This window comes from Coregonus clupeaformis, chromosome 21 (genome assembly GCF_020615455.1).
Source record: "Coregonus clupeaformis isolate EN_2021a chromosome 21, ASM2061545v1, whole genome shotgun sequence".
Lineage (NCBI taxonomy): Eukaryota > Metazoa > Chordata > Actinopteri > Salmoniformes > Salmonidae > Coregonus > Coregonus clupeaformis.
In genome coordinates this window covers 50,242,411-50,267,544 of record NC_059212.1, presented here as the reverse complement: position 1 = coordinate 50,267,544, position 25,134 = coordinate 50,242,411, and the positions used below count along the sequence as shown (strand labels likewise).

The following is a 25,134-nucleotide window of genomic DNA, read 5'->3' as shown; positions in this document are numbered from 1 at the left end:
CTTTTTCCTCACTGCAAATAAAAAGCCTCCGTCTGGGCAAGAAAAAGCACATCTACATCGTATGCCTGCTCACTGTTAAAGTCCAACCGCTGGGTCAACCTTCAGTGTCCTACTGAAAACGACCCTGGTTTGGTCAAACAACTGTGTCGTGTTATTACTCGGATCATTGTGTTATCTGAATGTATCTATTAACCAGAGAAAAAACAGCACACAATGGTGTGTGGGTGTCTGCGTCCGAGTTTCAGTTTCATTATCAGTAACTGGTGCGTTTCCTACAATATGCCTACGCAATGCTCTTATCAATCAGGCTAGTGACTCTGACTGTAACAAGTTATCATGAAATAAGTCCCTTCTCAGAATGTCACGAGAAAGTCGTCACACTTTAGACATTCTGTGGCTAGTCATGTGATTTCCTCCCAAAATCACGTTGCTCATCTAGTAAACAACCTAATCACAGTAACATAGGAGTGTCTGGAGCAAAGCGTTGCACTTATATGATAGCTTTCATGTTGGGTCATCTTAGCATACAACCCCTTAACTTTTAGTTAATGTCTTTTCACAGCAGCACATAATTGGAAATGTTTTGTATCTGCCAAGTAATTCTAGAGGAACTTGCTTACGGTTACTCAACCCTTACAGTACCTCACCAGTTTATTCGAATTGTAAATAATATCCACTCTCTCTCTGTTTCTGAACAGGCATTTGGCAATGCTAAGACGGCTCAGAACAACAACTCCAGTCGCTTTGGGAAGTTTATCCAGGTCAACTATCTGGAGAGTGGGGTGGTGAGAGGGTGAGGCAGTGTTATCATGTTATCAACACATACTCTACACCATCTGTCTTTGCATGACTTGGCATGATAGCAGCAACATCACAGAAACAAACTATCCATCACTTTTTATTCAGTGCAGTGGTTTATTTTGGTTAACCTGGGTGCCAGTCTGATTCTGCTCTGTTGGCCAACTCCTTATGGAATTACCATGCCAAACAGCATGTTTGACTTGACAATGACTGCAATTGAGTTGGCAAGAGAACAGATCTGGGAACAGGCTATAATTAGGGCATTTCCTCATCAAAGGTCAACCACATTTTAATTGGTGGGTTTCTGGTTAAAATGGAATCTAACTGTAATTCATTGGTTTATTTGTGTAGTTCCTTGCTGTCAGTGTCACGGCGAACACAGGGGACTTTGTCGCTTACACTGCTGCCATCGTAACCTTTAATTTCACAGCACAACCATTTGGCTTGATTTGATTTTAGTAAGCAAACATAAGTTCATAAATCAAGAATTTGTAAACAAACCACATTTCTGTCAGATGTTTGGTTTGTATTGATTGTCTGTTTGTCTCCTTTGCAGGGCGGTAGTAGAGAAGTACTTCCTGGAAAAGTGTCGGCTGGTGTTTAGAGAGAAGAATGAGAGGTATGGATTGACTAGCAGAGAAGACATGACCCAAATGTCCGCGCTGTTGATGTGAATTAATGACTAGCGCGAAAGCCAGAGTTGATTTCTTATCTCGACTCTGGCTCACAGTGAATCAGGCCCCATACAGGAACTAGTGCATCCAGCACGACTCAGTTTTCTTACGAACGCTTAAGTCAGGAAATTCCCGTTTTGACTTAAAATCTCAGATCATGAATTTGTACAGGAGCTTTTCATTTGTCATAGTTAGTATCTGCAATTCTCTGAACACATCACTTTAACAGGCTGTGTGGGGTTAATGCCAAACACACAGCATGTGCTCCTGTGACTGCAGTTCAAGTTTAACCTGGTCTGAGGTGTAACATAATAAGACAGTGAAGTAGACTTGAATTCAAACCGTCCGGTAGAAAGGTAGAAATGAAACTGTTGTACAGATCCCATTTTTAGCAGCTGAACAAATATTAGGTTAGACAGAATTACTCTCACGCTGAAAAATTGATAATAATTATGTAAAATAAACGTCTAGGTAACACTTAACCTCAGCTACGTTAAAGGTATACTTTATAAAGGGTTTGTAAATGTTGGTGTAAGTAGCTGTCAAGTTGGTGCTTGACAAATAATCACACAATCGCTCCAGTTCAACCAATTAGTTCCAACTGTTTATTACTGATTCATACACTAATGATTGACAGTATATGACTGGAGCCCTAAGTTGTTCCTAACTACATTACCTGACTAGGAAATACAGTAGTTGTAGTTTTTAACTGGGGCCTGTAGTTTTTAACTGGGGCCCTCTCTACAGTACAGTTTGACCTCTGACCCTTGACCTCTAGGAGCTACCACGTGTTCTACTACCTGCTGGTGGGGGCGTCCAAGGAGGAGCAGAGAGAGTTCAGTCTTCTGCAGCCTGAAGACTACACATACCTGCAACAGGTACACTCACATACACACACACACACACACACACACACACACACACACACACACAGAGCCTGAAGACTACACATACCTGCAACAGGTACACTCACATACACTCACACACACACACACACAGACAGACAGACACACAGACACACAGAGCCTGAAGACTACACATACCTGCAACACATTTACACGCAGACAGACACACAGACACACACACACACACACACACACACACACACACACACACAGACAGACACACAGACACACAGACACACAGAGCCTGAAGACTACACATACCTGCAACACATTTACACACACACACAGACACACACACAGACACACACACACTGAGCCTGAAGACTACACATTGCTACATGAGGTACACACACCAGGGATTTGCCAGCTTTTCACCGATTTAAAAAAAAACGAATGAAAAGCCGATAAATAAAACGGTTACTGTTGCTGTCCCAAATGACCGGGAGAAAAAAAATCCCATTGCAAAATAATGCTTTTTATTTATTGATGGAAATACCAGTCGATGGAAATACATTTGACCGTCATGCTTATCAGTCTATATTATTACATAATATAGTGTAGTTAAATTGGCATGTGTGTATTTTCGTTAGTCATCATGTATCTTATTTATCCAACACAACTATCACGTGCACACAGCATACAGAGATTATTTTGAGCGGGATTTCTCCTGCTGATCCTCAGCTGGTTGCTTCTGGAGTAAAACGTGATTTTATAAGCCCATTCATTGCGCAACAATTCTAAATTAAATCGTGTGTTAAAAACAGTTTTGGTGCACGATTTTAAAAAAGTGCTACTATTTGTATTTCTCAACTGGTCATTGAAGCGCGCCTCCCATTCACTATCAAAGTGCAGACAACAGGCTACCAGCGCCTCACCACCACTTTACAATGTGAGCTGGAGGCAGTATGCATTTTGAAAACATAGTTATTTGTTTGAAACCTGAACATTCTATTTCATATTATGAGGCATGTCTTGCTTCAAAGTAGCCTATAGGCCAAAATCCCACCATGGAAATGTTGAGGCAGTTCTTTTATAAAGACTTCAGAGGCGGAGCGTGAGTTTCAAGTTTGGGGAACGCTTACAATTTATTCAATTTCTACCAATCTGCGTGCCAGTTATGCATTTTATATGCACATTTTTGTGGAATTTGAAACTATTTATACTTTTACTTTTGATACTTAAGTGGTCCTCTGTAGCTCAGCTGGTAGAGCACGGCGCTTGTAACGCCAAGGTAGTGGGTTCGATCCCCGGGACCACCCATACACAAAAATGTATGCACGCATGACTGTAAGTTGCTTTGGATAAAAGCGTCTGCTAAATGGCATATTATTATATTATATTATTATTATATTTTAGCAATTACATTTACTTTTGATACTTAAGTATATTTAAAACCAAATACTTTTAGACTTTTACTCAAGAGGTATTTTACTGGGTGACGTTGACTTTTACTTGAATCATTTTCTATTAAGGTATACTTTTACTAAGTATGAAAATGTGTACTTTTTCCACCACTGAAAGAAATGAGCGCATGGAACTCATCGCCTATAGGCCAATAACTTCCATTGCTCTTTCACACAGAGGATTGGTGATTATCGAGTGGGAGCTTGTTGTAAAGATTAAAAAAATAGTTTACAGTGAGGAACTATAGTTTTAATATATCATCATTCGCAATGGATGTTTAAAAAAACAACACTTTCCTACATTTCGGCGCAGCAGGCCAGGTCCTATGCGTGCTCAGGCGCACGAGTTCCCTCAACGTTATCAGGACAGAGAAATCAGACACATGCTCACTGCTCACATGGAGCACTCCAAACAAAAGACAATGAAAACATCTGCAAATCTCCTAAATGATGGTTATGAAATGAACCAAAACGTGTTTCTCACAAGTGTAGCAGGTTGTGAACTCTGCAAACAACATATCCACTTCGAGAATGAGAATTGTAAATGACTGTAATTAATACATGCATTAACAGAAATTAATGTAACCAAATTATGGGGATTAATGGTACGTTTACTACCGGTGACATATATACTGAAAATTGATCAAAAAAATCAAAGGGCAATTCACACAAAGAAACAATGAATACGCAAGAATTAGCGGGAGACAGCGGAGCCATTCTGGAGAGAGACTGACCTATTTCTTGGCCACACACCCCTCCCCTTCTTCTTGTCTCAACATTTTAAATTATACTCAAGACGCATTATCTTCACACATATTTTAGATGCTTTTCACTGACAGCTGGAACTCAATAATAAGCTAGGCCTACTGCCAGGTGCGCTGCCCAAATTGCAGCCTTCACAAATAGGCTGAGGCCTAAAAGCTTGTGATTTGAAACAATCCACAGCCATTAAAAAAAAAAAAGAAGCTCATGATCCTCGGTTCCTCTGTGGCTTTCTGGTGAAGTATTTTTAATTTTTTATTTATTTATGTATAGGCTGGAGAAATTATATAATTTTGGCAAATGTATTTCTATTTACTTTCTTATTGGATACACCGCTATGCTGTTTCTCTGCTGTTACATCGGTTTTCATATCAACTTTCTTTCATTGTCCAGAAGCCAAAGGCACAATCCTACTCAGATTAGCAACCCAAACTAGTTGTTGCATCTTTAGGTTCCTCCTCTTTCTATGTTTCTAACAGAGATTTTCATCTCTGTCACATATGGAACCGCTATCAGGTGCGCTGTTTAGAATGGTGTTTTTCCCAGGTGCGCTGTTTAGAATGGTGTTTTTCCCAGGTGCGCTGTTTAGAATGGTGTTTTTCCCAGGTGCGCTGTTTAGAATGGTGTTTTTCCCAGGTGCGCTGTTTAGAATGGTGTTTTTCCCAGGTGCGCTGTTTAGAATGGTGTTTTTCCCAGGTGCGCTGTTTAGAATGGTGTTTTTCCCAGGTGCGCTGTTTAGAATGGTGTTTTTCCCAGGTGCGCTGTTTAGAATGGTGTTTTTCCCAGGTGCGCTGTTTAGAATGGTTTTTTCCCAGGTACGCTGTTTAGAATGGTGTTTTCCCAGGTGCGCTGTTTAGAATGGTGTTTTCCCAGGTGCGCTGTTTAGAATGGTGTTTTCCCAGGTACGCTGTTTAGAATGGTGTTTTCCCAGGTGCGCTGTTTAGAATGGTGTTTTTCCCATGAATGGCATTTTGGCAAATTACGTTTTATTGGCTGCTTCATTACATAAGTTACATGTTCTGTTAAGATGCATTATCATAATCTAAATGTGATTTCTGTCATTCTGAACACCGTGGGTGGAGGTCCTAATGCAGCGGTTCCCAAACCTGGGGTCGCGACCGCTTGTGGGGTTGCCTGATATGACAATCATTGTAATGTGGTTAACCTTAAAAAATTTAATGAAAATGACTGAAATCTGAAAGATAAAATTCAACCAGAGTGCCCTTAGCTCGTGGGGGCTGCACTTGACCGTTGCGCTTGAATCGGAATGATTCAAGTGCAACAGTCAAGTGCGGCCTTTCGAGCGGTGACCGAATGCTGCAGACAATGCATTCACGGGTCATTACGGAGGAGTTTTGATTCCTGACCCTGCAGTCTCCCTCAGAGCAGAAAAAACAAATATCGATCCAGGTTGGATGTGACCGCAGAAATGAGGTGCGCACTGTTGACCACGCCCCCTGACTTTGAGAAGCTCCGACGCGACATGCATCAAGCACACCCATCTCATTAGGGGTGGTGAGAAAATTCCCAGTTGTTTTGAATGCGGCATTAGAGGCATTTTGTCAGACTAATTTGCAATTGACTGTCATAGCCCCACATTAAAAGTATGTGATGGTGAGTTGAGAAGACAATCAGAAATATTGTTGAAATCAAATCAAAATGTATTGGCCGCATACACATTTAGCAGCTGTTATTGCGGGTGTAGCGAAATGCTTGTGTTCCTAGCTCCAACAGTGCATTATTATCTAACAATTCACAAAAATACACACAAATCTAAAAGTAAAAGAATGGAATTAAGAAATATATATAAATATTAGGACGAGCAATGTCGGAGTCCGGAGTATAAATATATATAGAATGTTTTGTTAGAATGTTGTTCAATTGACTGCCATAGCCCCAAATAAAACAAGGAAACATTGGCTGGAAATACGTACTTTTTTTCACATGGTTGGGGTCGTGAGAATTTTCAGATATCAAAATGGGTTCGTGGACAGAAAAGGTTTCTGAACCCTGTCCTAATGGCTTATGCACCCTAACGGAAACCCTGACACACACACTGAGCCTGAAGACTGCATATACCTCCAACAGGTACTCTGTCAGTCAGTCAGACTCTCTCTCTCTCTCTCTCTCTCTCTCTCTCTCTCTCTCTCTCTCTCTCTCTCTCTCTCTCTCTCTCTCTCTCTCTCTCTCTCTCTCTCTCTCTCTCTCTCTCTCTCTCTCTCTCTCTCTCTCTCTCTCTGTGTGTATCACTTTGCAGGAGGACTTTCATTTAGAAGACGCTGAGGACCTCAGGCATGAGTTCAAGAGGCTCCATCAGGCCATGGAGATGGTGGGATTCCTGGTCCCTACCAAGAAACAGTACGTATGGGTACTGTAGGGTTACAGATTGAGGGAGACGGAGAGGGGGACAGAGAGAGTGACAGAAGAACGAGAGAGAGAAACAATTTATCATAGCTCAGAAACCTTATCCTCTCCTCTTAACATCTCCAGTACCATGTTCCATTTCTTCAGCCCTGATCTGATCTTTTTCCTGAAGAGTTGGTGTCATACCTCATGGAACTAAAACAGTATGCCTGTAACAGAACACAACTCTCCAGTAATTCCTCCTCCCTCTCCCATAGCCGCAGCAGGTTAGAGCTGGGTCAGACGTAGCAGGGGGAAATACAGGGAGCATTACAGCAGCGGGCATCTGATGTTGACCTCGGGGCCTGGCATGCGTAGTATAGAGAGGAGCACAACCCAGTTACTGATCTGTAGACCTACTGGGGTGCATCTCTATGTAATTATGTTCTAGCTCGTAAAGCATTATGTTTTGTGTGAATGAATGTCCTGTATGTATGGTACCCTAGAAATGAGGATGCTGTAGTAACCTATACCACTACCCAGTAGGGATTCATATTATCCCGAAGATCATAATTTAATATTTATCCAGAGAGTCCTGGGAAATACCCCAAAAATCAGAAGTGCCCATTTTAAAGTGTTTAAAACCAATATATGGTCATTATGCCAGGGTTCTCCCCAAATAAGAGCGGCGCTGCGCCACCCTGTCGGCTTGTCTGCGCCACCCTGTCGGCTTGTCTGCGCCACCCTGTCGGCTTGTCTGCGCCACCCTGTCGGCTTGTCTGCGCCACCCTGTCGGCTTGTCTGCGCCACCCTGTCGGCTTGTCTGCACCACCCTGTCGGCTTGTCTGCGCCACCCTGTCGGCTTGTCTGCGCCACTATCTAAAGATTTCAGAGCAAATTAAACGGACATTTAGTAATGATAGAGTAACTAACTATCTTTGATCGGCAATGACATTGTTGTGAATTGCGAAAAAGGCAGTTCCAAAATTCAGAGCGTTATCATGTTTCCTCAATTAATTCTGCGCACTTCAGCGGTCTCGACACAGAGCGCACCCCGAGTATAGCGTTGTGGAATCATACGAACTTTGTAACGGCAGTCAAACAATGGTTATATTAACAAAGTAGCTTAGCTTGCCAGATAATAGTCCAGGTGTATTGAATAGTCCAGGTGTATTGAATAGTCCAGGTGTATTGAATAGTCCAGGTGTATTGGGTAGTCCAGGTGTAAAGTGACCTAACTGTGTGTTATACAGGATCTTCTCTGTGCTCTCTGCCATCCTGTACCTGGGCAACGTGACGTACAGCCAATCGGAAGACGGCCAGGGGCTGGAGGCAGGGCCAGCAGATGTCCTCTCTATCCTGTCTGACCTGCTGAAGGTAGATGTTATTTTGTTGATGGATTTTGTTGTGTATTGTCTATTTATGACTATTTTAAATGGTCAAATAATTAAATAATTCAGCATTAGCTGCTATTGATACTATGTAATGGTGCCTTATTGAATTTGAAAATAAACCATTCTCAATAAATCAATCAATATATTTGTCTCACCTGCTCAAGCTAGGGCAATCACTGTCAATCAATATATTTATTGTCCAGTCAATCAATAAATATGTATTGTCCAATCAATCAAAATCTTCATTATACAGTTGAAGTCGGAAGTTTACATACACCTTAGCCAAATACATTTAAACTCAGTTTTTCACAATTCCTGACATTTAGTCCTAGTAAAAATCCCCTGTCTTAGGTCAGTTAGGATCACCACTTTATTTTAAGAATGTGAAATGTCAGAATAATAGTAGAGAGAATTATTTATTTCAGCTTTTATTTCTTTCATCACAATCCAGTGGGTCAGAAATGTACATGCACTCAATTAGTATTTGGTAGCGTTGCCTTTAAATTGGGTCAAACGTTTCGGGTAGCCTTCCACAAGCTTCCCACAATAAATTGGGTGAATTTTGGCTCATTCCTCCTGACAGAGCTGGTCTAACTGAGTCAGGTTTGTAGGCCTCCTTGCTCGCACACGCTTTTTCAGTTCTGCCCACACATTTTCTATAGGATTGAGGTCAGGGCTTTGTGATGTTCACTCCAATACCTTGACTTTGTTGTCCTTAAGCCATTTTGCCACAACTTTGGAAGTATGCTTGGGGTCATTGTCCATTTGGAAGACCCATTTGCCACCAAGCTTTAACTTCCTGACTGATGTCTTGAGAAGTGCACCAGGCCCTCCTGCAGCAAAGCACCCCCACAGCATGATGCTGCCACCCCTGTGCTTCACGGTTGGGATGGTGTTCTTCGGCTTGCAAGCAACCCCCTTTTTCCTCCAAACATAACGATGGTCATTATGGCCAAACAGTTCTATTTTTGTTTCATCAACCAGAGGACATTTCTCCAAAAAGTACGATCTTTGTCCCCATGTGCAATTGCAATCCGTAGTCTGGCTTTTTTTATGGCGGTTTTGGAGCAGTGGCTTCTTCCTTGCTGAGCGGCCTTTCAGGTTATGTCGATATAGGACATAACCTGACTGTGGATATAGATACTTTTGTACCTGTTTCTTCCAGCATCTTCACAAGGTCCTTTGCTGTTGTTCTGGGATTGATTTGCACTTTTCGCACCAAAGTAAGTTCATCCCTAGGAGACAGAACGCGTCTCCTTCCTAAGCGGTATGATGGCTGCGTGGTCCCATGGTGTGTATACTTGCGTACTATTGTTTGTACAGATGAACGTGGTACCTTCAGGCATTTGGAAATTGCTCCCAAGGATGAACCAGACTTGTGGTGGTCTACAATTTTTTTTCTGAGGTCTTGGCTGATTTCTTTTGATTTTCCCATGATGTCAAGCAAAGATGCACTGATTTTGAAGGTAGGCCTTGAAATACATACACAGGTACACCTCCAATTGACTCAAATTATGTCAATTAGCCTATCAGAAGCTTCTAAAGCCATGACATAATTTTCTGGAATTTTCCAAGCTGTTTAAAGGCACAGTCAACTTAGTGTATGAAAACTTCTGACCCACTGGAATTGTGATACAGTGAATTATAAGTGAAATAATCTGTCTGTAAACAATTGTTGGAAAAATGACTTGTGTCATGCACAAAGTAGATGTCCTAACCGACTTGCCAAAACTATAGTTTGTTAACAAGAAATTTGTGGAGTGTTTGAATAACAAGTTTTAATGACTCCAACCTAAGTGTATGTAAACTTCCGACTTCAACTGTATCACCTGCTCAAGCTAAAGGACCACTTGTACATTGTGTTGACTGACAGTCTGCTCTGTTCCTATAGGTCAAACAGGAGTTGCTGGTGGAGGCCTTGACTAAGAAGAAACAAATGACGGCCAACAACACCCTAGTTCTACACTACACTCTCAAGGAGGTAGGGGTTTTAACATCACATGACATGACAGGGGAAACTCCAATCTGTTGTTATAGCTACCACCTAATTTTTTTTTACATGCCATTTAGCAGACACTTCTATCCAAAGTGCTTTAAAGTCATGCGTGCATACACTCAGGTCATATGTGGGCATATGTTACTGACTATTGTTGTTGTCCTTCCTAGGCTGTAACTATGTTGTTGTTGTTCTTCCTAGGCTGTAACTATGTTGTTGTTGTCCTTCCTTGGCTGTAACTATGTTGTTGTTGTTCTTCTAGGCTGTAACTATGTTGTTGTTGTCCTTCCTTGGCTGTAACTATGTTGTTGTTCTTCCTAGGCTGTAACTATGTTGTTGTCCTTCCTAGGCTGTAACTATGTTGTTGTCCTTCCTAGGCTGTAACTATGTTGTTGTTGTCCTTCCTAGGCTGTAACTATGTTGTTGTCCTTCCTAGGCTGTAACTATGTTGTTGTCCTTCCTAGGCTGTAACTATGTTGTTGTTGTCCTTCCTAGGCTGTAACTATGTTGTTGTTGTCCTTCCTAGGCTGTAACTATGTTGTTGTCCTTCCCAGGCTGTAACTATGTTGTTGTTGTCCTACCTAGGCTGTAACTATGTTGTTGTCCTTCCTAGGCTGTAACTATGTTGTTGTCCTTCCCAGGCTGTAACTATGTTGTTGTTGTCCTACCTAGGCTGTAACTATGTTGTTGTTGTCCTTCCTAGGCTGTAACTATGTTGTTGTTGTCCTTCCTAGGCTGTAACTATGTTGTTGTTGTCCTTCCTAGGCTGTAACTATGTTGTTGTTGTCCTTCCCAGGCTGTAACTATGTTGTTGTTGTCCTACCTAGGCTGTAACTATGTTGTTGTTGTCCTTCCTAGGCTGTAACTATGTTGTTGTTGTCCTACCTAGGCTGTAACTATTGTTGTTGTCCTTCCTAGGCTGTAACTATGTTGTTGTCCTTCCTAGGCTGTAACTATGTTGTTGTCCTTCCTAGGCTGTAACTATGTTGGTGTTGTCCTTCCTAGGCTGTAACTATGTTGTTGTCCTACCTAGGCTGTAACTATGTTGTTGTTGTCCTACCTAGGCTGTAACTATGTTGTTGTTGTTCTTCATAGGCTGTAACTATGTTGTTGTTGTTCTTCATAGGCTGTAACTATGTTGTTGTTGTTCTTCCTAGGCTGTAACTATGTTGTTGTTGTCCTTCATAGGCTGTAACTATGTTGTTGTTGTCCTACCTAGGCTGTAACTATGTTGTTGTTGTCCTTCCTAGGCTGTAACTATGTTGTTGTTGTCCTTCCTAGGCTGTAACTATGTTGTTGTTGTCCTTCCTAGGCTGTAACTATGTTGTTGTTGTCCTTCCTAGGCTGTAACTATGTTGTTGTTGTCCTTCCTAGGCTGTAACTATTGTTGTTGTTGTCCTTCCTAGGGTGTAACTATGTTGTTGTCCTTCCTAGGCTGTTACTATGTTGTTGTCCTACCTAGGCTGTAACTATGTTGTTGTCCTTCCTAGGCTGTAACTATGTTGTTGTTGTCCTTCCTAGGCTGTAACTATGTTGTTGTTGTCCTTCCTAGGCTGTAACTATGTTGTTGTTGTCCTTCCTATGCTGTAACTATGTTGTTGTTGTCCTTCCTAGGCTGTAACTATGTTGTTGTTGTCCTTCCTAGGCTGTAAATATGTTGTTGTTCTTCCTAGGCTGTAACTATGTTGTTGTCCTACCTAGGCTGTAACTATGTTGTTGTTCTTCCTAGGCTGTAACTATGTTGTTGTTGTCCTACCTAGGCTGTAACTATGTTGTTGTTGTCCTTCCTAGGCTGTAACTATGTTGTTGTCCTTCCTAGGCTGTAACTATGTTGTTGTTGTCCTTCCTAGGCTGTAACTATGTTGTTGTTGTCCTTCCTAGGCTGTAACTATGTTGTTGTTGTCCTTCCTAGGCTGTAACTATGTTGTTGTTGTCCTTCCTAGGCTGTAACTATGTTGTTGTCCTTCCTAGGCTGTAACTATGTTGTTGTTGTCCTTCCTAGGCTGTAACTATGTTGTTGTTGTCCTTCCTAGGCTGTAACTATGTTGTTGTTGTCCTTCCTAGGCTGTAACTATGTTGTTGTTGTCCTTCCTAGGCTGTAACTATGTTGTTGTTGTCCTTCCTAGGCTGTAACTATGTTGTTGTCCTTCCAAGGCTGTAACTATGTTGTTGTTGTCCTTCCTAGGCTGTAACTATGTTGTTGTCCTTCCTAGGCTGTAACTATGTTGTTGTCCTTCCTAGGCTGTAACTATGTTGTTGTTGTCCTACCTAGGCTGTAACTATGTTGTTGTTGTCCTTCCTAGGCTGTGACAGTGCGGGACTCGATGGCCATGTCTCTGTACAGCTCTCTGTTTGATTGGATCATCCTGCGCATCAACCACGCTCTGCTCAACAGACGAGACATGGAGGAGGCTGTCTCTGTAAGACACCCCATCAGTGTACTAACCCTAACCCAGAGACACCCCGTCACTGTACTAACCCTAACCCAGAGACACCCGTCACTGTACTAACCCTAACCCAGAGACACCCCGTCACTGTACTAACCCTAACCCAGAGACACCCCGTCACTGTACTAACCCTAACCCAGAGACACCCCGTCACTGTACTAACCCTAACCCAGAGACACCCCGTCACTGTACTAACCCTAACCCAGAGACACCCCATCAGTGTACTAACCCTAAGCCAGAGACAACCCATCAGTGTAGCTAACCCAGAGACACCCCGTCAGTGTACTAACCCTAACCCAGAGACACCCCGTCAGTGTACTAACCCTAACCCAGAGACACCCCGTCACTGTACTAACCCTAACCCAGAGACACCCCGTCAGTGTACTAACCCTAACCCAGAGACACCCCGTCAGTGTACTAACCCTAACCCAGAGACACCCCGTCAGTGTACTAACCCTAACCCAGAGACAACCCGTCAGTGTACTAACCCTAACCCAGAGACACCCCGTCACTGTACTAACCCTAACCCAGAGACACCCCGTCACTGTACTAACCCTAACCCAGAGACACCCCGTCACTGTACTAACCCTAACCCAGAGACACCCCGTCACTGTACTAATCCTAACCCAGAGACACCCCGTCACTGTACTAACCCTAACCCAGAGACAACCCGTCACTGTACTAACCCTAACCCAGAGACAACCCGTCACTGTACTAACCCTAACCCAGAGACACCCTGTCACTGTACTAACCCTAACCCAGAGACAACCCGTCAGTGTACTAACCCTAACCCAGAGACACCCCGTCACTGTACTAACCCTAACCCAGAGACAACCCGTCAGTGTACTAACCCTAACCCAGAGACAACCCAAATCTGTACTAACCTTAACCCAGATACAACCCAAATCTGTACTAACCCTAACCCAGAGACAACCCAAATATGTACTAACCCTAACCCAGAGACAACCCAAATCTGTACTAACCCTAACCCCAACCCTAACCTTAAGCCTTTCGCTTCACATTCTGTAACTATCACTTCCAGTCAAAACCGCTGCCCCACCATTTGTTTGACAAACTTTCAATGCAGCTTAACATAAAGTATTAGTAAGGGAAAGTGGTACAGAAGCACTGCTGTTGACAAATGGCCCATGGGAGGATAAATATAATCAGAACTGGTTGATGACAGAATTCAGGTAAATCATTTGCATTTCAAATAATTTCTAATAATATTGTTTGTTTGTTCAAGTGTTTGTCTATAGGTATCCTGGATATATTTGGTTTTGAGGACTTCCAGACGAACAGCTTTGACCGGTTCTGTATTAACTATGCCAACGAGAAAGTTCAGTATTACTTCAACCAGCACATCTTCAAGCTGGAGCAGGTGAATTCTATACACTACTAATAAACCCTTTACTACACCCCTTAAAGGGTACGTTAATGTAAAGTATTTCATAAAATGTCCCCTTGGTGATCAATAAAGCATTTATCCATTTGTCCACTTATCCATCCATCTATTCACCAATTCTTCCATCCACCCATCCATCCATCTATTCATCCCTTCACTCATCCATCCACTCATTCCTTCACTCATCCATCCATTCATCCCTTCACTCATCCATCCACCCATTTATTAATTCATCCATGTATTCCAGGAGGAGTACCAGGCAGAGGGGATCAGCTGGAGCCCCATTGACTACACAGACAACCTGGGCTGTATCCATCTGATCAGCCAGAAACCCACTGGACTGTTCCACATACTGGATGAGGAGAGCAAGTAGGTCTAGAAGGAGGGCCCAGAGTTTTTACCCTACAACTAGGGCCCAGAGTTTTTACCCTACAACTAGGGCCCGGAGTTTTACCCTACAACTAGGGCCCGGAGTTTTACCCTACAACTAGGGCCCGGAGTTTTACCCTACAACTAGGGCCCAGAGTTTTACCCTACAACTAGGGCCCGGAGTTTTACCCCGGAGTTTTACCCTACAACTAGGGCCCGGAGTTTTACCCTACAACTAGGGCCCGGAGTTTTACCCTACAACTAGGGCCCGGAGTTTAACCTTATTACTAGGGCCTAGAGTTTTACTCTACGACTATGGCCTAGAGTTTAACCCTACAACTAGGGCCCAGATTTTTTACCTACAACTAGGGCCCAGAGTTTTACCCTACAAGTAGGGCCCGGAGTTTTACCCTACAAGTAGGGCCCGGAGTTTTACCCTACAACTAGAGCCCGGAGTTTTACCCTACAACTAGAGCCCAGAGTTTTACCTTACAACTAGAGCCTGGAGTTTTACCTTACAACTAGGTCAGGTCACATGGCTGTATCTCAATAGTCTGTAGTTACATCCTCTCCTTGTCTTATACCTTTATCAGCACTGATCTAGAGGAAGTGGACAGGTGAAAATAAACTTACTGGTTGGCTTCCTCTATAGCTTTTACCTAGCTAGGTCTTTTCAGATCAGTGTTGAGTGGAGATTAATTTAACAGTCTGTCCACTGTCCTTTTTTTCTGTCTCTCTCTCCATGTCCTCAGTCTCCCCCATTCCACAGACAACACCCTGTTGGAGAAGTTCAAGCAGCAGCATCATGATAACCCGTACTTCGTCCCCACAACGGTGATGGAACCAGCCTTCATCATACAACACTTCACTGGGACCATCAAGTACCAGATCAAGGTAGGGATGTAAACCAATGATGTTGAAGGAAGTTGTACAAAAAAATTATACACACAAAATGGTTGAAATGCCTAACATTTTCTGAGGAAATCCTAGCAGACTTAGAAATGTGTTTAACAACATACAGTGAGGGGAAAAAAGTATTTGATCCCCTGCTGATTTTGTACGTTTGCCCACTGACAAAGACATGATCAGTCTATAATTTTAATGGTAGGTTTATTTGAACAGTGAGAGACAGAATAACAACAAAGAAATCCAGAAAAACGCATGTCAAAAATGTTATAAATTGATTTGCATTTTAATGAGGGAAATAAGTATTTGACCCCTCTGCAAAACATGACTTAGTAGTTGGTGGCAAAACCCTTGTTGGCAATCACATTGTCATGCTGGAATACCCATCCACGACCCATTTTCAATGCCCTGGCTGAGGGAAGGAGGTTCTCACCCAAGATTTGACGGTACATGGCCCCGTCCATCGTCCCTTTGATGCGGTGAAGTTGTCCTGTCCCCTTAGCAGAAAAACACCCCCAAAGCACAATGTTTCCACCTCCATGTTTGACGGTGGGGATGGTGTTCTTGGGGTCATAGGCAGCATTCCTCCTCCTCCAAACACTGGTTGGCTTCCTCTATAGCTTGAGTTGAGTTGATGCCAAAGAGCTCCATTTTGGTCTCATCTGACCACAACACTTTCACCCAGTTCTCCTCTGAATCATTCAGATGTTCATTGGCAAACTTCAGACGGGCATGTATATGTGCTTTCTTGAGCAGGGGGACCTTGCGGGCGCTACAGGATTTCAGTCCTTCACGGCGTAGTGTGTTACCAATTGTTTTCTTGGTGACTATGGTCCCAGCTGCCTTGAGATCATTGACAAGATCCTCCCGTGAAGTTCTGGGCTGATTCCTCACCGTTCTCATGATCATTGCAACTCCACGAGGTGAGATCTTGCATGGAGCCCCAGGCCGAGGGAGATTGACAGTTATTTTGTGTTTCTTCCATTTGCGAATAATCGCACCAACTGTTGTCACCTTCTCACCAAGTTGCTTGGCGATGGTCTTGTAGCCCATTCCAGCCTTGTGTAGGTCTACAATCTTGTCCTGACATCCTTGGAGAGCTCTTTGGTCTTGGCCATGGTGGAGAGTTTGGAATCTGATTGATTGATTGCTTCTGTGGACAGGTGTCTTTTATACAGGTAACAAGCTGAGATTAGGAGCACTCCCTTTAAGAGTGTGCTCCTAATCTCAGCTCGTTACCTGTATAAAAGACACCTGGGAGCCAGACATCTTTCTGATTGAGAGGGGGTCAAATACTTTTTCTCTCTCACTGTACATACTGTATATAAACATGAATATTTATATAGAACAAGGGGACAATGTCTTATGGCATGTAGTACAGCTCTGTCTTCACATCACACTGCTCTCTTAACTCTCTTCCATCTTTCTCCCTCTCTCTCCTCTCTTCCCCTCTCTCTCTCTCCTCTCTTCCCCTCCCTCTCTCCTCTCTTCCCCTCCCTCTCTCTCATCTCTTCCCCTCCCTCTCTCTCATCTCTTCCCTTCCCTCTCTCTCATCTCTTCCCTTCCCTCTCTCTCATCTCTTCCCTCTCTCTCCTCTCTTCCCTTCCCTCTCTCTCCTCTCTTCCCCTCTCTCTCTCTTCTCTCTTCCCCTCTCTCTCTCCTCTCTTCCCCTCCCTCTCTCTCCTCTCTTCCCCTCCCTCTCTCTGCTCTCTTCCCCTCTTCATCTCCTCCCTCTTCATCTCCTCCTCCTCTCTGTCAGGATTTCCGGGAGAAGAACACGGACCACGTGCGTCCGGAGATCGTGTCGTTACTACGCAGCAGTCAGCGGGCGTTCATGCGTCAGCTGATGGGGTCAGATCCTGTGGCCGTTTTCCGATGGGGAATCCTCCGGTCCACCATACGCATAATAGCAGTCTTCAAGGAGGCCGGGCGCCGCCGGGCAGCCGCAGGTACACTGCTTTTTAAGGACATTTACCTTGACCTGTCCAATCAGAGCTTTTCAAAGATTTTCTTCATAACATGAACTGGCCAAGCCTGGGAAAGCTCTGGGCCATATTCATTAGCATATAAGTAGCCTATAATTGTAATTGGCAGAGTTTCTTTTTCCTGGTCAGGTTGAGATGTGACTTGCCACACTAAGGTATGGAGAAGATGATGATGATGATGATGAGATGCCTGTGTTCTGTGTACTCTACAGGTCTGGCGAAACCCACCTCCTGTCGCATTACAGGGGAACTGAAGAGGAGACCCATGTTGGCTCTACAGAGACTGTCCAGGTAGGAGAGAGTTACCAGTTACCCCAGGGTGGTAGTAGAGAGTTACCCCAGGGTGGTAGGAGAGAGTTACCCCAGGGTGGTAGGAGAGAGTTACCAGATACCCCAGGGTGGTAGGAGAGAGTTACCCCAGGGTGGTAGGCGAGAGTTACCCCAGGGTGGTAGGAGAGAGTTACCCCAGGGTGGTAGGAGAGAGTTACCCCAGGGTGGTAGGAGAGAGTTACCAGTTACCCCAGGGTGGTAGGAGAGAGTTACCCCAGGGTGGTAGGAGAGAGTTACCAGTTACCCCAGGGTGGTAGGAGAGAGTTACCCCAGGGTGGTAGGAGAGAGTTACCAGTTATCCCAGGGTGGTAGGAGAGAGTTACCCCAGGGTGGTAGGAGAGAGTTACCTCAGGGTGGTAGGAGAGAGTTACCCCAGGGTGGTAGGAGAGAGTTACCCCAGGGTGGTAGGAGAGAGTTACCCCAGGGTGGTAGGAGAGAGTTACCCCAGGGTGGTAGGAGAGAGTTACCAGTTACCCCAGGGTGGTAGGAGAGAGTTACCAGTTACCCCAGGGTGGTAGGAGAGAGTTACCTCAGGGTGGTAGGAGAGAGTTACCCCAGGGTGGTAGGAGAGAGTTACCAGATACCCCAGGGTGGTAGGATAGTTACCAGATACCCCAGGGTGGTAGGATAGTTACCAGTTACCCCAGGGTGGTAGGAGAGAGTTACCCCAGTGTGGTAGGAGAGAGTTACCAGATACCCCAGGGTGGTAGGAGAGAGTTACCCCAGGGTGGTAGGAGAGAGTTACCCCAGGGTGGTAGGAGAGAGTTACCTCAGGGTGGTAGGAGAGAGTTACCTCAGGGTGGTAGGAGAGAGTTACCAGTTACCCCAGGGTGGTAGGAGAGAGTTACCTCAGGGTGGTAGGAGAGAGTTACCTCAGGGTGGTAGGAGAGAGTTACCTCAGGGTGGTAGGAGAGAGTTACCTCAGGGTGGTAGGAGAGAGTTACCAGATACCCCAGTGTGGTAGGAGAGAGTTACCAGTTACCCCAGGGTGGTAGGAGAGAGTTACCAGTTACCCCAGTGTGGTAGGAGAGAGTTACCAGTTACCCCAGGGTGGTAGGAGAGAGTTACCAGTTACCCCAGGGTGGTAGGAGAGAGTTACCTCAGGGTGGTAGGAGAGAGTTACCAGTTACCCCAGGGTGGTAGGAGAGAGTTACCAGTTACCCCAGGGTGGTAGGAGAGAGTTACCTCAGGGTGGTAGGAGAGAGTTACCAGTTACCCCAGGGTGGTAGGAGAGAGTTACCCCAGGGTGGTAGGAGAGAGTTACCAGTTACCCCAGGGTGGTAGGAGAGAGTTACCCCAGGGTGGTAGGAGAGAGTTACCAGTTACCCCAGTGTGGTAGGAGAGAGTTACCAGATACCCCAGGGTGGTAGGAGAGAGTTACCAGATACCCCAGTGTGGTAGGAGAGAGTTACCAGTTACCCCAGGGATGGCCAATCCTATCCACAGAGGACTGGTGTGGATGCAGGCTTCTGTTCCAGCCAAACAGTAGCACACCAGATTCAACTAACTCATCCTTCCTCTCTATCCACAGCTCCTGGCTGGACTTCTCGTTCGATCGGTCTGATGACCCCCCTCTGGAGGAGTTAGAGGACGTCTTCGCCAACTATGAGAACAGGAAGTAAGTGGAATGGTGGGAATGCAGGACGCAGGTTGTTGATGGAATGTTACCCACTGTACTGCAAACACTGCGAACCTGCTGAAGGCTAGTCTGCTGTAGCCAGGCCTATCATTGTCCAGACGTAGATACAGCGCCTTCAGAAAGTATTCACACCCCTTCACTTTTTCCACATTTTGTTGTGTTACAAAGTGGAATTCAAATGGATTTAAAGATATACACAAAATACTCTAATGTCAAAGTGGAGGAACAATCCTAACATTTGTAAAAAAATAAAATAAATAAAAATTCAGTAAAAAAAGAAAAACACTAATATCTTGATTTAGATAAGTATTCAACCACCTGAGGCAATACATGTTATAAACACCTTTGGTGGCGATTACAGCTGTGAGTCTTTCTGGGTAAGTCTCTAGGATCTTTCTACACCTGAATTGTGCAACATTTGCAAAATTATTCAAGCTCTGTCAAATTGGTGGTTGATTATTGCTAGACAATTATTTTCAGATTTAAGTCAAAACTGTAACTCGGCCACTCAGGAACATTCACTGTCATTTTGATAAGCAACTCCATTGTAGTTTTGGCCTTGTGTTTTAGGTTATTGTCCTGCTGAAAGATTAATTCATCTCCCAGTGTTTGGTGGAAAGCAGACTGAACCTGGTTTTCCTCTAGGATTTTGCCTGTGCTTAACTCCATTCTGTTTCCTTTTTATTCAGAAAAACTCCCCAGTCCTTAACGATTACAAGCATACCCATAACATGATGCAGCCACCACTATGCCTGTAAATATGAAGAGTGGTACTCAGTAATGTGTTTATTGGATTTGCCCCAAACATAACACTTTGAAATCAGGACAAATGTTTTATTGTTTTGCCAAATGTTTTGCAGTATTACTTTAGTGCCTTGTTGCAAACAGGATGCATGTTTTAGAATATTTTGATATTTTGATTTTCTCCTATCACAGCCATTAAACTCTGTTACCGTTTTAAAGTCACCATTGGCCTCATGGTGAAATCCCTGAGCAGTTTCCTTCCTCTCCGGCAGCTGAGTTAGGAAGGACGCCTGTATCGTTGTAGTGACTGGGTGTATAGATACACCATCCACAGTGTAGTTAATAACTTCACCATGCTCAAAGGGATATTCAATGTCTGCTTTTTTTATTTAAAAAAAATATATGAGGCATTGAAAAACCTCCCTGGTCTTTGTGGTTGAATCTGTGTTTGAGATTCACTGCTCGACTGACGGGACATTAAAGATAATTGTGTGTGTGTGGGGTACAGAGTTAAGGTAATCATTCATACGTATTATGTGACTTGTTAAGCACATTTTTACTCCTGAACTTATTTAGGCTTGCCATCACAAAGGGGTTGAATACTTATTGACTAAAGACATTTCAGCTTTTCATTTTTTATTACATTTGTAAACATTTCTAAAAACATAATTGCACTTTAACATTATGGGGTATTGTGTTTAGGCCAGTGACAAAAAATCTAAGTTGAATCCATTTTAAATTCAGGCTGTAACACAACAAAATGTGGAAAAAGTCAAGGGGTGTGAATATTTTCTGAAGGCATTCTATATACTGGTCCTTGTCCTCCATCTTTGGCTGTAAAACCCAGTTCATCACCATCTCGGTCTTCTCTCCACATAGAAAGACCAAAGGCAGGAAGAACAAGCAGCTCATTCCTAAGGTAATGTATTAGTAGTTGACATTATCAAAAAGGGATTTCTATGGTTTATATTACTGTACTACCGTCCATACACTTTTACCTGGGGCCGGGAGTTTTTCCTGGTTTGGTTCATGTAGACAGGAAAACCTCATGGCCTTATCTATAACCATATTACAACACTGTACGTCATTGCAGTGCAGGTGTAATTTGATTGATTGATGGATTTGATTGATTCAAATCAAGCTTTATTTATCAAGCTTTATTTATTTTATCAAATCAAGCTTTATTTACGATTGATTGATTGGTTGATTGATTGATTGACGTGTGTGTTGTCCCACAGAATCTGATGAACTCCCGGTCCCTGAAGCACATAGTGGGTCTGACGCTCCACGACCGCACCACCCGCTCTCTGCTCCACGACCGCACCACCCGCTCTCCGCTACACCCACACCAGAGGAAGCAACCGTCCAGCATCAGCGCTCAGTTCCAGGTCTGCTTCCCCAACACAGACACGAGGCCGCGCGCGCACACGCAGGCACACTCACTAACACACACACTCACACTCGCACACACACACACACTCGTAAACATACACACACACTCGCACACACCCTCGCACTCACACACGCACATGCGCACACACTCCCACGCACACACCCTCGCACACACACACACACACCCTTGCACACACACACACACACACACACACACTCACACACTCGCGCACACACACACTCACTCACACACACTCGTGCACACACACCTACCAGCCTGACCAGAATAGAGTAGCGTTGTGTATCACTACAACTCCATTAAAGATCACTAATGGGAGAAGCACACAGCGAGTGGAGCCTCCATTAACTCAGCTGACTGACGTGATGCGATGTTGTTCTGCAGGCGTCTCTCAATCAGCTGCTGGAGACTGTGGGCAGAGCAGAGCCTTTCTTCATCCACTGTATTCGTTCCAATGCTGAGAAGGTAGGGTCACATGTATGCCGTTACGTAGGATGATAGTGTTTTACATTTTGGTCATTTAGCAGACGCTGAAATCCAGAGCGACTGACAGTCAGTATTGATGACAGAATTTGTATCACTTTAATGCATTTACTGATGCAACTCTGTGTCTGTGTGTTCCTTACAGAAGGAGATGCTGTTTGACGATGCTCTAGTCTTACAGCAGATGAGGTACACGGGCATGTTGGAGATGGTACGCATCAGGAAGTCTGGCTACAATGCCAAGTTCACCATCAAGGTAGGCTACACCTTCAGCATTGTACAAATGAATGAGCAGACATCTAACTCTGACCTAATACATGAATGGTACAAGCCACTAACAGTGCACAGATACTGGGCCATCAGATCTCTTATGCCACTGCCATTCTCAACAACAACAAAAAAACGTTGACGTTTTGAAAACTGGATATTAAGTGTGGATAAAAGTAAACCCTGTGACTGTATAAGTTAATACTTCTGTTTATTGAGTCATTTTGATAACAGATGGCCATATTACATGCAGTGATTGATTGTGTGTTGCTGTTGGTTGATGTAGGAGTTCCTAGAGGAGTTTAAGGTGTTGTTGCCTAAAGAATCCACCTCGGCACCGAAGGACATAGCTAACCTGCTGCAGAAGATGGGCCTGGGACAGAGCACATATCAGATTGGGAAAACTAAGGTAACACTTCTTGGCCCCATATAAAAACATCATAACACTAATAATAAATGAATGCATTTTATTTGTATAGCACTTTTCAAGAACGGAAAGTACTTTACAATTCCCAGATAACGACGTCATAACAACATAATAACGACATCATAACGACGTCATAACATTCAAGTAGCCAAGGAGCACTAAATAAAACAAGTTTAAAAAATCCAACAGTAAAAGGGAAACAAGTCCAGTCTATTTGTCTTCATCCTTCCCCAGGTGTTCCTAAAGGAGAGGGAGAGGCAGCATCTGCAGGACACCCTGAACAAGGAAGTGATGCGTCACATCGTCATCCTCCAGCGCTGGTTCAGGACCTGTCTGGTCAGGAGTCACTTCCTCTGCAAGAAAGATGCCGCCATCAGAATACAGGTTTGTACCTATATGGCAGAGACCATGATCATACAGGTAGCTATGGAAACCATGATCATACAGGTAGCTATGGAAACCATGATCATACAGGTAGCTATGGAAACCTTGATCATACAGGTAGCTATGGCAGAGACCATGATCATACAGGTAGCTATGGAAACCAAGATCATACAGATGGCTATGGAAACCATGATCATACATGTAGCTATGGAAACAATGATCATACAGGTAGCTATAGAAACCATGATCATACATGTAGTTATGGAAACCATGATCATACATGTAGATATGGAAACCATGATCATACAGGTAGCTATGGAAAAAACCATGATCATACAGGTAGCTATGGCAGAAACCATGATCATACAGGTAGCTATGGCAGAAACCATGATCATACAGGTAGCTATGGCAGAAACCATGATCATACATGTAGCTATGGCAGAGACCATGGTCATGCAGGTAGCAATGGCAGAGACCATGGTCATGCAGGTAGCTATGGAAACCATGGTCATGCCGGTAGCTATGGAAACCATGATCATACAGGTAGCTATGGAAACCATGATCATACAGGTAGCTATGGAAACCATGATCATATATGTAGTTATGGAAACCATGAACATACATGTAGTTATGGAAACCATGATCATCCAGGTAGCTATGGAAACCATGATCATACAGGTAGCTATGGCAGAAACCATGATCATACATGTAGCTATGGCAGAAACCATGATCATACAGGTAGCTATGGCAGAAACCATGATCATACAGGTAGCTATGGCAGAAACCATGATCATACAGGTAGCTATGTTAATAGTTGATCTCATCTTCTCTTATAGCGATGTTGGCGGGCGTTCCGAGCGGACAACAGGTGCCTTGCGGCCACAGTGATCCAGGCGGCATGGAGAGGTTCTCAGGAGAGGACAGACTACTTGAGAAAGAGGAACAGCATCATGAAAATGCAGGCATTCATCAGGAACAAACAAGGTCCAAACGGGTACTAAGACCATGTTTTTTTCTAACCCACTAATGGACAATAAAGTTGTAGAACTTTGAACTTCATGGCCCTGAGTTTTTCTGACCGGGACAAATGTCTGACCCTACTTCTAGCTCCAAGGCTGAGGGAGAGAAGCCCACCACCCCTCCCCAGCTCCCTCCCAAAATGCAGTCCAGGCACCAGCCCCCGCCCAAGCTCCACACCCAAAACCAGAGAAGCCTGGACAGGACGGAGCTGCACAGTGAGGAACACAGTCCCAACAGAAGCCCCAAGACAGGCCCAGAAGTCATTGGACAGAAGGCCACCCAGAGGAACACAGAGACGGAGAAGAGAGAGGGAAGAGGCTCTCCACCTCCCCTCAACAGACCTCTCTCCCTCCCTCTAGACCCCAAGGCTGGCAGGTACTGTATGTTTCACCCCCATATCTCACCTCTCTCCCGCTCACCCCATATCTCACCTCTCTCCCGCTCACCCCATATCTCACCTCTCTCCCGCTCACCCCATATCTCACCTCTCTCCCGCTCACCCCATATCTCACCTCTCTCCCGCTCACCCCATATCTCACCTCTCTCCCGCTCACCCCATATCTCACCTCTCTCCCGCTCACCCCATATCTCACCTCTCTCCCGCTCACCCCATATCTCACCTCTCTCCCGCTCACCCCATATCTCACCTCTCTCCCGCTCACCCCATATCTCACCTCTCTCCCGCTCACCCCATATCTCACCTCTCTCCCGCTCACCCCATATCTCACCTCTCTCCCGCTCACCCCATATCTCACCTCTCTCCCGCTCTCCCGCTCACCCCATATCTCACCTCTCTCCCGCTCACCCCATATCTCACCTATCTCCCGCTCACCCCATATCTCACCTCTCTCCCGCTCACCCCATATCTCACCTCTCTCCCGCTCACCCCATATCTCACCTCTCTCCCGCTCACCCCATATCTCACCTCTCTCCCGCTCACCCCATATCTCACCTCTCTCCCGCTCACCCCATATCTCACCTCTCTCCCGCTCACCCCATATCTCACCCCTCTCCCGCTCACCCCATATCTCACCTCTCT

At 44.4% G+C, this 25,134-nt stretch overlaps 1 protein-coding gene across 4 annotated transcripts in view; it reads left to right on the top strand.

The window, feature by feature from the left end:
• myo9b (myosin IXb) overlaps positions 1 to 25,134 on the top strand; it is a 58,495-nt gene that overhangs the window by 8,174 nt on the left and 25,187 nt on the right. For all 4 annotated transcript variants that reach the window (XM_041842455.2, XM_041842454.2, XM_041842456.2 and 1 more), the window contains exons 3-23: positions 699 to 793; positions 1,358 to 1,420; positions 2,254 to 2,353; positions 6,803 to 6,903; positions 8,142 to 8,265; positions 10,174 to 10,263; positions 12,582 to 12,698; positions 13,972 to 14,106; positions 14,378 to 14,499; positions 15,252 to 15,393; positions 17,165 to 17,354; positions 17,603 to 17,681; positions 19,252 to 19,338; positions 20,983 to 21,022; positions 21,342 to 21,491; positions 21,899 to 21,979; positions 22,143 to 22,253; positions 22,551 to 22,673; positions 22,926 to 23,075; positions 23,912 to 24,069; positions 24,183 to 24,470. In XM_041842455.2, coding sequence (XP_041698389.2) covers positions 699 to 793; positions 1,358 to 1,420; positions 2,254 to 2,353; positions 6,803 to 6,903; positions 8,142 to 8,265; positions 10,174 to 10,263; positions 12,582 to 12,698; positions 13,972 to 14,106; positions 14,378 to 14,499; positions 15,252 to 15,393; positions 17,165 to 17,354; positions 17,603 to 17,681; positions 19,252 to 19,338; positions 20,983 to 21,022; positions 21,342 to 21,491; positions 21,899 to 21,979; positions 22,143 to 22,253; positions 22,551 to 22,673; positions 22,926 to 23,075; positions 23,912 to 24,069; positions 24,183 to 24,470 — 2,546 coding nt within the window. The remainder of the gene's footprint in view (positions 1 to 698; positions 794 to 1,357; positions 1,421 to 2,253; positions 2,354 to 6,802; positions 6,904 to 8,141; positions 8,266 to 10,173; positions 10,264 to 12,581; positions 12,699 to 13,971; positions 14,107 to 14,377; positions 14,500 to 15,251; positions 15,394 to 17,164; positions 17,355 to 17,602; positions 17,682 to 19,251; positions 19,339 to 20,982; positions 21,023 to 21,341; positions 21,492 to 21,898; positions 21,980 to 22,142; positions 22,254 to 22,550; positions 22,674 to 22,925; positions 23,076 to 23,911; positions 24,070 to 24,182; positions 24,471 to 25,134) is intronic.